At 40.3% G+C, this 14657-nt stretch overlaps 2 protein-coding genes across 5 annotated transcripts in view; one reads left to right on the top strand and one right to left on the bottom strand.

Annotated features, from left to right (window-relative positions):
- DIS3 (DIS3 homolog, exosome endoribonuclease and 3'-5' exoribonuclease) overlaps window positions 1–5889 on the bottom strand; it is a 29148-nt gene extending 23259 nt beyond the window's left edge. The window contains exons 1-4 of one of the 2 annotated variants that reach the window (XM_067713245.1): window positions 5516–5889; window positions 4759–4916; window positions 1966–2159; window positions 1483–1556 (exon numbers count right to left, since the gene is read on the bottom strand). In XM_067713245.1, coding sequence (XP_067569346.1) covers window positions 1483–1556; window positions 1966–2159; window positions 4759–4916; window positions 5516–5743 — 654 coding nt within the window. In that variant the 5' untranslated portion in view covers window positions 5744–5889. Of the gene's footprint in view, window positions 1–1482; window positions 1557–1965; window positions 2160–4537; window positions 4593–4758; window positions 4917–5515 lie in introns of those variants that run through there. The other variant, XM_067713246.1, reaches the window with a different exon arrangement.
- Window positions 5890–6052: 163 nt separating this feature from the next.
- PIBF1 (progesterone immunomodulatory binding factor 1) overlaps window positions 6053–14657 on the top strand; it is a 212723-nt gene continuing 204118 nt past the window's right edge. For all 3 annotated transcript variants that reach the window (XR_010937036.1, XM_067713708.1, XM_067713710.1), the window contains exons 1-2: window positions 6053–6394; window positions 7424–7723. Coding sequence is in view for 2 of the 3 variants with exons in the window: in XM_067713708.1 (XP_067569809.1) it covers window positions 7472–7723 (252 nt within the window). In the remaining variant the exon portion in view is untranslated. The remainder of the gene's footprint in view (window positions 6395–7423; window positions 7724–14657) is intronic.

Here is a 14657-nt window from a genome sequence, read left to right as displayed (position 1 = left end):
TTTAGATAACCCTCTTTTCACCGCTTCATGAAGTTTCTGAGTGTTTCCCTAACCACATTTTCCCTAAGCTCTGTGGGTTTCATTATATAATTTTGCATGGCACAGTGACTTTGAGGAACACACATGTGTTACAATAGAGTCAACTGTAATTTCACCATATCCTACACTAACCCTACCACAGTGCATAATCAAATACTGTGAATCACCAATGTTGGATTACTCCTTGTTTCTTCTTCTAGACCAAAACAACTATGTGATAAAGGGAGTGTTCTTTTTGTGATCTCCAGTATGGTAGTCACTAGGCACAAGTAGCTCCTGGTTGCTTGAAAGTTGACTAGTACAACTGAGAAACTGAAGTTTTAACCTGAATTAAATTTAAACAGCCGCATGCAACTAGTGGCTACTCATTAGACAGGATAATCGTAAATCTGTATTCTAAAAATCAAGCCCAGCTTTTATTTTCTCACTTCCATTTAGTTTTGTAAAGTAGCTAGTTGAAGACAAGCAGGGATGGAGAAAATGCTGTAAAGACTGGATGTACGTATAATGTTATATTACATAAAACCTATTTTTATATCAATAGTATCTACCATTTACATTTACCATAGCTGTTTGCCAGGCACTGAGATAAGAATTTTATGAACACAACTGTTATCACCTCATTCAACCCTAATAACAACACTATGAAGTCATTATTGCTAAGCACACTTTACATACAAGGAAATATTGGCTCACAAAGTTTAATGGTTCCCTCTCAAGTCCACTATGGCAGTGATCCCTTTTCTCATCCCTCTGCCTCTAATCTTGCCCTTGATACAATGCATCATCTTACAAATCGAAATTGGAGTAGTCTCCCAAATAAGTAACAATTCTGGTCCTTCTCCTCTGTTCCTCCTAGACACACTCTCATCCACCTTTAATGTCTTTTAGCCTGACAATATAAGGTAGGGAGCCCAGAATCCTATCTGCTAACTTCTCTTCATAGAAGCCTTTTAGGGAGAACTTTACAAGACAGTTTAAAAATTACTAACAGAATAAATTGTTAAGTCCACACTATGTGGCCCCTTGCCTTCCTGTTCTACCTCTTATGACTCCCTCCCTCCTCCTATGGAATTGATGCTACAACTGTATGCTCTCTCTGCAGCGCCCACCACTTCTTTGTCAAATACCTACTCATCACAAGCCAGCCATGAATTCCTTCATTTATTAATCAAACAGATAGTGCCACCTTGTGCCAGGCCCTACTCGGGTTGCTGAGGATATATCAGTAAAGAGCGCTATTTGAGAAAGTCAAGTCTTTAGGACATTTTGATAAGAAGTCTATTAGAGCCACTCTTGTTTATAACCCAACTCCTATTCCAATTCCAGCTTACCCACTGATATTCCAATTTTTAAATTTGGTAACTATGAGCCTAACGTCCGGAAGTGGATACATTAATAATTTCACTTTTCAAAAACAAAATAAAACAAACTCAAACATACCCCTTCTTCAGACAAACAAGCAAGACGATCTATGAGTTCGGGGTTAGCAGTTAGGCTTTTTACATATTCTTCACCTGAAAAATAAGTTTTTTGTTCTTGATAAATTCAAATGTGGTTTTTTTTCCTCCTTAGATATGTTTTTTCCCCTTCTTTTGTTTGTGACAGTACATATGTCAATTTTTTTTGGTGGGGGGGAAGCCCTCTGTTGAGGTGGTCACGCCCAAAGGCAGTGGGTCAAGTATATCTATAAGCTTTCATTGCTAAGCCAATTCCAAGTCTTGATAGGGAAATTAATAGCCACTGGTGGTACAACTCACTTAGCTTAGAAATGCTAATAAAAAAAAACACAAAAATATCACATTAAGTTATATAGGACTATGAAAATACCAAATGGTCAAATGGACATCTGATTATGGGCCTGATGATAGTTTTTACATGCATTTGCAAACATGAACTAACAGTCCAGTCTCCATGGAGACTTACAAGTGAAAGCTGGTATCCCTTCTTCTATGGCTTTCTCTTTGTTTTTCCTGTCATTGGTTATGAAGATAACTCGCAGCTGATTCTCTGCCGACATTTTCTTCAAATGTTCATTGTACCACTTTGCTGCTACTCGAATGGCTCTATCATTCCTGTCATTAGAAGTTTCTCCCTGTAATTGTTCTACATAAGTTTCTCTAAGTGTAATAGAAAGGGAAAAAAAAGAAACAAATGGAAAACAACAGAATCAAGCACATGTAAAAAGTCTTAGGACATAAATGCTTAATAATTACTAAACTTAACGTCAATGGTACATCTTTTTCTCTTGAATGTATTCACATTTATAACTCAGAGTGGAAACAAATAAGATCCCTCTAGTCACGTTTTTAAGACAACAACTTACTTGGAAAAGAAGAAAATCACATTAATGGAGCAATAAAAAAGACTAAAATAAATTTTTTTCACCAAAAGAAAAATTCAAGATCAGAATTTCTACTTGAGGTTGGGACATTAAAAAAGTAATAGTCTGTTGGAAAAAAACTATACTAAAACTTTGCAGGTCTGATAATGAGATTTCATTCAAACTGTAGATTAACAGGAATTCCTAAAAGCTATTGATTGTATGATTAGATGATTTGTGATGATATGATTAATGTATAGTTATTAAATACATGATGCACATAAATTATCCATGGTAAACCCTGAATAAATGACAAACACCATCTAGGGACTGAAAGACCAGATACAGATATGATTGTATATTCCTTCTAAGTCTATCCACTCTGAGCTATCAAATGTCAGCGTACTTATTTCTTTAAATCTGATCTTTGAAGCTAAATTTAAGTACAATAACAAAATTCAGCACAACAACTTCTACCTACTTCTTAAAAATTATAGGCTCAATTTTAGAATTCTGTACTTATTTATATGGTTTTCAGAATTATTTTATTATTCACCATTAAATAAACCTGATAATGCTTTTAAGCTTATCAAAGACACTCATAAATTTTTGAATTGGTTTTAGCATGACTGAGCAACAACCTGACATGAGATTTGCTCGAGTGTCTTAATTCTTCCTGTCAACCCCAGTATTGCTAAGCTCTATTCACTGCACTTAAGCTAACAAAATTGCTAACCTTGGATTAAAAATCCACTGATCATGCTCCACAGACACTAGGTCTTTAAGCGCTGAAAAACAGTGAAGTTTCTGTTTCTGGATTTCGAGAGGAGACAGAAATAAGAAGTCTACAGGTGCTTTACTGATGTTCTTTACAACAACAGTATTTAAGTGTGGGATATAAGAATAAAGAAGAGAGGGCTTCCCTGGTAGCACAGTGGTTGAGAGTTCGCCTGCCGATGCAGGGGACACAGGTTCGTGCCCCGGTCTGGGAAGATGCCACATGCCGCGGAACGGCTGGGCCCGTGAGCCATGGCCGCTGAGCCTGCATGTCCGGAGCCTGTGCTCCGCAACAGGAGCGGCCACAACAGTGAGAGGCCCGCGTACCACAAAAAAAAAAAAAAGAATAAAGGAGAGAAATTTGAGAAATTAAATATTTTTAATTTGCATATTCCAGTGGGATTTCATTATTACATCTACTGTCTAATCTAGCAGTTCTCAACCAGGGAGTGATTTTCCCCGCCAGGGGACATTTCACAATGTCTGGAGACATTCTAGGTTGTTACAGCTCAGTGGATCGGTGGGGAAGGGGAGGTCTGTTACTGGCATCTAGTGCATATAGGCCAGGGATGCGGCTAAACATCCTACAATTCCTAAGACAGCCTTCCCATAACAAAGAATTATCCAGTCCAATATGTCAATAGTGCCAACATTGAGAAACTCTGATCTAATAAAAGTAAATTAGGGACGTCCCTGGTGGCGCAGTGGTTAAATATCCGCTTGCCAAGGCAGGGGACACGGGTTCGAGCCCTGGTCCAGGAAGATCCCACATGCCGCAGAGCAACTAAGCCTGTGTGCCACAACTCCTGAGCCTGCGCTCTGGAGCCCACGTGCCACAACTACTGAAGCCCTTGTGCCTAGAGCCTGTGCTCCTCAACAAGAGAAGCCACTGCAATGAGAAGCCCGCGCACCACAAGGAAGAGTAGCCCCTGCTCACCGCAACTAGAGAAAGCCCGTGCGCAGCAATGAAGACCCAATGCAGCAAAAAATAAATAAATAAAATAAATTTATAAGGAAAAAAAAGTAAGCTAGGACTCATCATAAATTATTTCTGTAACATAAGGAACAGGCAATATCATATTTTCTAAGATCACACATTAAGTTCAAACAAAGGTCTTGAATCTGAAACATAAAGAATTCTATTTCTTAACCTTATTGTCGTCAATATGATCTGTTATAAGGTATTAGTTTAACTGTTAAGAGCCCATTAAGAATATATCTGCTTTATATTTTTAAAGCTTTCCTTCACAAACTCCTATATTTTATTAACCTTTGTTGGTTATTCGCTTAATATGGTATACCAGGAACCTAGGCAAATCTCGTCTTCCAAAATCCTATTGCTCGACTCATGCTAAAACCAATTCAAAATGAAAACATTTTGGAAATTAAAGTACCTACCATAGCCGAGGAGCCAGGAGACTTTGGTTCTGGGTTTGACCCAATCAATGCCTATGTGACCTTAGCAAGGTTTGTAAACTCTGTAAGAACCAAATATTACTCTCAGAAGTATGAAACCTATGGTGTATCTTCTGACGATGTCACAGATTACCGCCAGGAACTCTCCCCCCAGTTTAGCTAATTCTATAGTTTTCTGATAATTGACATAATTTCCCCCCTACCTATGGTGCTCGTTAGTAAATGTATAGAAATGCTTCTCCTGGTTATTAGTCACATCTCGGATTCGTTTATATACCGGAGCACTCCGATTTCTCACTTCTTGGAGAACTGTTTGTAGCACAATGACATTCCTGATGGCAGGGTCCTCAAGGACATCAATCTTTTAAATAAACAAATAAATAAATAAACGAAGAGTTAATTTTTCCTCTGCATTCATAAATTGCTTCTGTTGAACGTGAAACTCTGCCGGTTAAAAAAAAAACACTAACCGTACATTAAATAAGGAGCTATTTTGCAACAGAAAACCCTTCAGGTCCATTAAAAAAGTACACATGTAAATAGGCTAATTACAAAACTTTGTAGAATTAACTTCATTAATAAAGTAATACGTTGGCCCACATAGCTTTCGTTCGTAGGCACTTACAAGCTGCCTGGGGGTCGCAGGCTGGAGGCCACAGAAGCCCAGGTCCCCGACCTCCAGACATTAAAATCTAAGGCAGAAGAGACACCAGGAGTTAGAAAATTGACGTATTTAAAATTCCTATAACTCCAAGAACTCAAAAAAAAACCCCAAAACAAAACAGTACATGGAAAAGAACCTCGGCCTGGGGGGGGCAGGAGGCATAGGTCCTGACGGGGTTTGCCTCTCCCTAAGTACGTGATGTTGCCCAAGACGCTCCTCCTTGGGCATCAGTCTCCCTATCTCCCTTTCTCCCGGTGGCGCCACTGTGCCCGCGGTTCGCCCGCCTACCGGCGCACCTGGTGGAGCAGCACGTTGGTGTCAGGCAGCAAGTAGTGCGGCTGCGGGCAGAGGCTGCTAACCCGATCCAGGGGCTGCCGCTCGAGGACCGGCCCCTCGTGCGCACTTCCGCACGCCGCGCATCCAGACGCACCGCAGCCTATGTCGTCTCGCAAGTAGTGCTCGCGCACGATCTTCATCACGCCGCCCGCCCGCGTCTTTTTTAAGAAAGTTCTCGACTTGAGCATCTTGCCTCGCGGCTTGGAATCCCGACCTCAACAGTTCTCTTCCGGCGGAAAATGTCAAGCTTGGAACCCTGTCGCACAACTACACTTTACCCAGAGGTTTGCTCCTTCCCCCTCCAGGATATTAGTAAACCCCTCTCGCGGGGAAACCTCGAGACAGCCGTTGGTTGGCTCTCTGAGGGCTTCGAGGATTGGGCGAAAGCGGGTAGATGGGAGGAGCCCGGAGCCATTTCCGCCCGTGAATTGAGCGGGGCCGCCTCCGGACTCCATCTCCCAGCATGCTTTGCTTCCCGCGCCTGGGTGGACGCGGGAGGGCTGAGTTCCGGTAGCGTGGGCATCTGCCTGCTGCAGCTTCCTCCCTGTGCGGAAATGGTTGTTTTGGTTACGGGTGCTAACGGTCACCGACCTGTGATTTCTCGTTAAGAGACTGCAACCCGAGCTGCTGTCTGGAGACACCTTCAGCTCACCTGAAGTAGCAGCGGTGGCGGCTTCTCTAGCCTGCGACGTGGAGTAATTGAAGCGTTCCAGGTAGCTCACGGCTCGCCCCTTCCTTTTGTGCCTGGGACAAGGAATCTTCTGATGCTGCCAAATTCGGGTTTTATTCTTCACGCCGCACGTGTGGGCAGTGCCAGTCCCGGACCCTTTGTATCCCAGGTGATGTTGCCTGTCTTTGATTTCGCCTTTCCTTATCCCTTTCCCTTTAAAAACGAGGGAAGCCGATCCAGTCAGAGTTCTTAGGTTTCCCTTCCACACACCTTTTTTCTAATCGTTCAGTTTAGAAAAACTGATATCTACAATACCGTAAGTAATTTATTATATCGTGTAGTATTAAAACGAGGGAGTTGCTGAAATTTTTGTGAAAGGGTAAGGAGTTCGAGGAATTTGTCTTTTACTCTCTTGTTTTCATTTTGCTATCTGCAAGTCTATAAAAAAGTTTTATCTCACTATTTCCCTTTTAAAAAAAACTTAACTGATGCCTCATTGCCTGTAGAATAAATTTCGAACATACTGAAACATTCAAGGTCCTCCACAGTCTTGATTATGTATAAGGGACAACCCTTCTGTGTGTTTGTGTTTGGAGTCACTACTCAGATTCACATGGGCTTGGACCAGGCTGACTACTACTATGTCCCTCTGTTGTTTTACACTTTCATCACTTCTATACCAACCTTAAAATGTGAATGATTTTCCCTTTTTATTACTCCTTTCCAAATCCTTCAAGATTCTAAGTCCTACCTCTGTATAACCTTCCCCTGACCAACTCAGAAGAAACTTCTCTATCTTCATGTGCTGCTTTTATTAGTAGTATTCCTGGGTACTAGCGATTTAGGGCTTTATTGTTTATCTCATACATTTCTTTGTTTACTCCAAGTAAGAGTCCTGCCCCCAGGAACTGGGTTTTCTATTCATAAAAAGTATGGGTTCAAAAAAAAAAAAAGCATTGTAAAGCAACTATACACCAAGAAAAATTAATTTTAAAAAAAGTATGTTTTAGAATAAGACTTAATGAGTTTGATTTAATATGTTTGATTTGAGCAGTAACTTAACCAATCTGCCCTAGATTTGGGGTCCTCCAGTTTGCCTAATATTTACTTAGGGAACCCTTAGTATCTCTTTGATATACTTTATGCTTTCCATAGAGAATGTTTGAGTACGTTTAAATCAATATTTTTTAATCTACAGAAAATTGAAATAGAATTGGAGAAGAAAAGTGTCCCATAATAATTAAAAATGTCTCAAAAAGTTGCCAAGCCATCAAAAACACTGAACATCTCTAGCTCTCTGGAATCTGAAGATATTAGTCTAGAAACAACAGTTCCTACAGATGATATTTCCTCATCAGAAGAGAGAGACGGTAAAGTCAAAATCACCAAGCAGCTAATTGAACGGAAAGAACTGCTTCATAATATTCAGTTACTGAAAATAGAGCTATCACAGAAAAATATGATGATCGACAATTTGAAGGTTGATTATCTTACAAAGGTAAGATCATGTGTAAATTTGCTATCTGTGTGCTTTATTGTCTTGAAACTGCAGATATATAAGAATTAAGTTTATGTAATCTGAACTTAAAATGATAAATTTAAAATATCAAGAAAAGAATTATATTTTCTTGCATAGTTTAAAAAAGCTGTTTTTAAAAAGAGAAGGGGGGCTTCCCTGGTGGCACAGTGGTTAAGAATCCACCTGCCAATGCAGGGGACATGGGTTCAAGACCTGGTCCGGGAAGATCCCACATGTCGCAAAGCAGCTAAGCCTGTGCGCCACAACTACTGAGCCTGTGCTCTAGAGCCCGTGAGCCACAACTACTGAAGCCCACGTGCCACAACTACTGAAGCCCGTGTACCTAGAGCCCGCACTCCACAACGAGAAGCCACCGCAACAAGAAGCCCGCGCACCGCAACTAGAGAAAAACCACCCACAGCAGTGAAGACCCAAAGCAAAAATAAAATAAATAAATAAATTTATTAAATACATAAGTAAAATAAAAGGAGAAGGGAAGTGAATAATAGTTCTGTGTACCAAATAAAAAGTCTTGAAAGAAGGGGTGACTTAAAGGTGGGCAGGGATGAATTCCTTCTGTAGGCTCAGTTTTTTTTTTTTTCTTTTTTGGCGATACGCGGGCCTCTCACTGTTGTGGCCTCTCCCATTGCGGAGCACAGACTCCGGACGCACAGGCTCAGCGGCCATGGCTCACGGGCCCAGCCGCTCCACGGCATGTGGGATCTTCCCAGACCGGGGCACGAACCCGTGTCCCCTGCATCGGCAGGCGGACTCTCAACCACTGCGCCACCAGGGAAGCCCCTAGGCTCAGTTTTTTTAATGTATTATGTGTGAGGTATATTTTCTCCAGTGTTTTTTTCTGGCCAAGTTTTTTCTGCTTCATTGAGAATTAGCCCTGATGTGACTAGTTGGATAGGGAGAATCAAGATCATTATTACATTACTGAATCTGTTTAGTCCTCTAGCATGGAGATTTGGTTTCTTTATATCTTGCTCTTTGATAGTTACTGTGTCATAGTACCAAGTGTAACAAATTCACTTACCCTGTTCTTTAACAAGTGGTATCTGCCAAGTAACAAGGGATGCCCTAGTCCTTGTTTTTCTGCCTTGTGTGTTTATTTACAGTTACGGAGTGTTTTATGTAAGGCCTGGTAAAGTTGTCGCTAGTTATAAAAAATGTACAGTGATTTCAGAAAGACAGGATAAACATTGTAACTCTTACTACTTCTGTCTTCTGAGAAAGTCTTTTCTTTCCAGTAGTAAACCCTCCATCTTTGCTCTTGATCCCACCTCTTCCTATCTCCTCCCCTCCCCATTTTGTTTCAGTTATATTTACCTTCTCTCTTGTTAAGTCAGTCTTGGTTAGTTCTTGCCTACGTATAAGTATCATGCTGCTAGAAAAATTTCTTGACCATGCCTCTCTAGGAAAATGAAATGTCCTAAATCCCAAGGTCTTGATGATGTAAAGAAATCATTTAGGTACATTTAAATATATATATTAGTAGCTAACATTTATTGAGTGCTTATTCTGTTCCAGACCCTGTTCTGTGAGCTTTTTCATGTATTATCTCATTTAAGCCATACAGCTCTTTGAGGTGTAGGAGCTTTTAGGGGGATCTTCTCTGACCTCTCATATTAAATGAATCAATAGCATAAGTTAGACTGATATTTAGTAAGCACACAATAAGTATTAGTCATTGTTGCTGTTATTAACTAAAGTAATATTCTCATTTTTTTCACTCTGCTTATTTTCTGTGCCTTACATCTATGCTCATAGGACTACCTGCCTTGTTTGTTGGGTATTTGTCTCTCTTAATAAAGTGTAAGGATCCTGAGGACAGGGACTTCTTTGTAGTCCCTGTTGTATCTCTAGCACTTAGAACTGTCCCTGGCACCTAGTAAGTGCTCAGCTGTTTCTTAACTGAGTGACTTAACCTCATTTTGCTGTTGAAAAAAACAGAACCATAACTGGTTAATAGCTTACCAAGGCCATTCAGATGGAAGTGATGGAGCCAGGTGGGATTAACACCAAGAAGTCTAATGCCTATGCTCCATCCAAGTAAACCTCCTAAGACTTCCTTTTAGGTTCTTTATGAAGTCACCTACCTAGACTAGGTCACTTGGTATTTTATCAGTGTATCCTGTGGTTTCCCATTCTTTTCCCTTAGTCATATTGTTTTTACTCTTCAAATGGACTGCCACAGTGTTACTGGCTCATGTATCTCTATCCTTAAGACCTCCTTCAATGGAAGTCATTGAAGAAGCCTGAGGTAGTATCCCACTTGTTAATCTACCCACTCAGTCAACAAATATTCTATTAAGTGCCAACTGTATACCACATTGAAAATTACATTTTGTTTGGCCACTTTTTAAATTATTTGTTTTCAGCTTGCATTGTGCTTGGTTATAAATAGCTTCTCTCCTTTTTAAAGTGTAACGTTTACATTATTGGCATGGTGGTTTATTCATGAGAGGCTTTCTGGTATAACAGATCAGAGCTGCAGTTCCAGACACACACAGTTTGAGTTTGAATCCCAGCCCTTATAGTTACCTTGAGCAAATTCCTTAAGTTTTTATTCCCTGATTTCCTGTAAAATAAGAATAATCATAGTTTTCACTTCATGGAGTTGTTGGAGGATTAAATTAATCAAGGCACATAAGCTCTTAGATGCCTGGTATATAATAAATAATAGTAGTTATATTTATTCAGCACTGTATATTATTATTATTGTATCCCATGGTGCTTAGTATAGTTTTTTACTTTTGTGGTTTTCTGGTTGGGCTGAAAATGTAGAAGATTAAGTTAGTCATATTCCTGAGCTTATGACACACAGTCATCATTGATCCTTGCAAGATCACCTCTTATTTTGTACATTTATTCTTTTTATTCACATAATTCATTTCTCTTCCTCCCTTTCTCTGTTTGTTTTTTCCTTTTAACATTTATTCTTTAAAAAAAATTATTGAGGTACAGTCAATTTACAGTAATATATAAGTTTCAAGTGTACAACATAGTGATTCACAATTTTTAAAGGTTATACTCAACTTATGGTTGTTATAAACATTTATCTTGAACACGAGTATTTTTCTTATTTTTTACCTTTACATAAATCTGAATTGCATGTTTTGTTTTAGATTTTATTTCTTTTATAGTTTTTCTTTCAACTCAGTGCGGTTTTTAAGATCCTTCATGTTACCACGTGCAAGTCTAGTGCTTTGCTTCCAGCAGCTACACAGTTCAGGTGTGTGTCTACCCATCCGTCCACCCATTCCCGCAGCGATAGGCACCCAGGGTGCCTCTAGCTCCTTGCCACCACATGCAGCGTGGCCTTCTTTAGACATTCCTCTTCTGGACCTGGTGTGAACATTTCTTTGACATATATACTAAGGAGTGGAATTTCTGGCTCACAGGGTATATGTCTACTTAATTTAAGTGTACTTCCAAATTGCTCTCCAGAGTAGCTGCCTGCTCTACATTCCTGTGTTTTTTGTCTATGAGCACTAGGGTTGTCCTGCTTAGAGACCCCTTGGGGTAATATATTTGCTGTCAAATATGGGAGGAAGTATTATATGGTAGAAGAATTACTCTTCCTTAATTCATCAAATCCAAGCCACCTGGATTGGAAGACGGACCACTATGTGTATTGCTAGGGTTAAACACTGCCAAGTTAAACTGTTATGTGCTGTAGTTTGTAAGATGCATTCCAGCTTCAGAGATGAAAAATGTGGAAAAGTGTCCGTCTGGGATTGATGAAGAAACAGTATTTTTAGCCACTCATTCATTCTCCAAAGCTTACCAGTACATTGAACATCAGGGATACGAAGATGAAAATGTCGCATTCTAGCATTACAAAAATAAATTTCCCTCCCAAGACTATAGGTCCATGATAATGGTTGGAGTGGGAAGCTGGGAAGTATAAGTCTTTAACTGGACAGATTGTTGTCTCTAATAAAAACCAGAGTTACCTGAGAAAGAGGGGAAAACTTGATGTTGGGAGACAAGTAACAGTTTTTTCCATTCATCAAGGTCTTTTTTAGTTCGGAAATATGTGAATCTATATAATATAACTTCTCTCCACACCGGTATGGCAAGGGTACAATGCTTATGTTTATTACAGCTTATTACTGGTGGTACAGTTTATTACTAAGAATGTCTCGACCCATGTTGATTTGACAGAAGCAGGTTGGTCCCAGGAAACTTAAAAAGCATGGATTCCCCCTCCCCACTCAGCTGCTTGCTGACTGAGAGCACTGGGAAGGCGAGCCGCTCAGGCCAAACTTCCTAATCTTAGAGGATTGTTAGCTTTGCACTTTTATCCCCACTTATTGCTACCTAAATCGCTTTCCTTATTCCCCTCCTTACTCCTTTCTTCCTCATTCTTCTTGCTTGTCAATTTTTAAATGCCAAAATCTCTCTTGGTTTATTTCTCATTGGAGATCTGTGGGTTCTTTATTGCTTGGAAATGGAGGAGTGAATCTCCCTAGCTTGACTGTCTCTGAGTTGAGGGACTTAATCTAAAAGTCAGTTAAAATTGTAGAAGTTCTAACCCTGGAAAAAACGGAAGTTTCTCCTTGTGGTAGCAGTTTTCTTGATTTGCAAAATAGTAATTATGAGGAATGTGGTTATCTTTTCTTGATTTAAGACATTTATTGAGACATGTTGCCAGGAATATAGCAGTAAATATGACAGAGTCCCTTTTTTATGGAGATCACATTCAAGTGAGAGACATGATCAAACAACAATTAAACAAGATATCTTCAAGATATGTGACGTGACATTGCTCAGCAGTGCGAGTTTTCTGCTTTGGATAGGGAGTCAGCAAACTTTCTCTGTAAAGGCCTGGGCCAGACAGTAAATATTTTATGCTTTGCAGGCCACATATGGTCTATCACATATTCTTCCTTCTTTTTTTTTTTTTTCTTTTAGCAACTTTATAAATGTAAAACCTATTCTTAGCTCATGGATAATCAGGAACAGGACATGGGCTGGATTTGGCCCATCACCATGGTATATTAACCCTTGCTTTAGATTATGTAACAGAGAAGTCATTTGCAGATTTTAGGCGCCTGGAGTGACATGTCCTGATTTTTATTTTCAAAATGTCGGTGAAGTAATAGACTAAGAGCAGATAAGGTAGAAGAGGAAGACAGTATTAGGCTATTGCCTTACGTAAGACTCCTAACTTTTTGGCTTCATCACCTGGAGCCATTTATTGAGAAATAGAAGGCTGGGAGAAAACTGATATAGGAGATAAAGTTTAAGTTCTGTTTTGAATATGTTAAACTTTAAATGTCCACCCATTAGACTCATAAATAGAATTGTCGCTCTGACTTTAGAGGACAGTCCATGACCAGGGAGTTTGGGGGGGGGGCACACACACGTAATATACATCAGCATGTAGGTGCCACTTAAAGCTGTGGGATTTGGTGGCATTACGTGGGGAGAGTAGAGGGCCCCAAACCAAGTCAATGAGTAGTCAAATATTAGAAATGGGTTAAAAGAAGAAAATCCAGCAAAGGAACCTGAGAACCTTGAGAGGGTCCAGTGAGTTAAGCAGGAAAACCAGGAGGAGTATCACATAAGGTGAAAGAGGATGGAGTGGTCAGCTCTGCCAAATCATGTTGTCAAGTAAGATAAATACGCAGAAATAACCATTGGACTGGGCATTATGGATGGGATTCATAACTTTAACGAGAATTGTTACTGGAATAGTGTGGGACAAAAACCATATGGAAGTTTTGCTCTGATGATGAGCAGAGAAAATGGTACTGTGGCAGAGGAAGTGGTGGGATCAAGGGAGTGTGGTTTGTTGGGTTTTTTAATGGGAGACAAAAACATGTTTGTTTAATGACAGGAATAGTTCAGTAGAGAAGGAGAATTTGATGACACAAAAGGAATTCACTTGAATGTATTAAGGACTGACTGTTAAATTAATCTGCATATTTTAAAAGGTGAACAAGAACTGCCTGGGTTGAAAGGGAAAGAGTAAAGAATTTTTTAAATAGTCTAAGAGTGAACTCGGGTGCATGGAGGCTTAAGAGCGAGCACAGCATATTGGGGAAATGGCAAGCACTTACTTTTGCTGGAACAGAGTTTGCTTTTAAGCTAGGGATGAGAGACATGGTAGGTAAAGGCCAGATCAAGAAAGATTAGTATAGTATGCCATTAGGTTTGGAATTTATTCTGAAGACAGTGAGGACCCTCTGAAGGATTTAAAACTGGGGAAATAAATTTTTGATAGCATTTTTAAAAGATAAGATGAAGATAGTTTTGGAGATTGGCAAAACTGAAAGCAGGGAAACCAGTTAGGAAACCATTATAATAATCCAGGTGAGAGATGACAGGGGTCTAACTGAAGACTTGTCACTGGGTATTAAAGAGGATGGTATAGTTTTGACAGCTTTTTACGGAATAAGCTCAACAATAAAAACAATGATGTCAGAAGAGGGGGAAGATGGCGGAAGAGTAAGACGCGGAGATCACCTTCCTCCCCACAGATACACCAGAAATACATCTACACGTGGAACAACTCCTACAGAACACCTACTGAACGCTGCCAGAAGACCTCAGACCTCCCAAAAGGCAAGAAACTCCCCCATGTACCTGGGTAGGGCAAAAGAAAAAAGAATAAACAGAGACAAAAGAATAAGGACAGGACCTGCACCAGTGACAGGGAGCTGTGAAGGAGGAAAGGTTTCCACACACTAGAAGCCCCTTCGCAGGCGGAGCCTGTGGGTGGCAGAGGGGGGAAGCTTCAGAGCCGCGTAGGAGAGCGCAGCCACAGGGGTGCGTAGGGCAAAGTGGAGAGGTTTCCACACAGAGGATCAGTGCCGACCAGCACTCACCAGCCTGAGAGGCTTGTCTGCTCACCCGCTGGGGCAGGCGGGGCTGGGAGCTGAAGCTGGGGCTTTGG

Source organism: Pseudorca crassidens, chromosome 18, assembly GCF_039906515.1.
Source record: "Pseudorca crassidens isolate mPseCra1 chromosome 18, mPseCra1.hap1, whole genome shotgun sequence".
NCBI classification, from domain to species: domain Eukaryota; kingdom Metazoa; phylum Chordata; class Mammalia; order Artiodactyla; family Delphinidae; genus Pseudorca; species Pseudorca crassidens.
The sequence above is the reverse complement of the archived record's forward strand: the minus strand, read 5'-3'. Positions and strand labels throughout refer to the sequence as shown.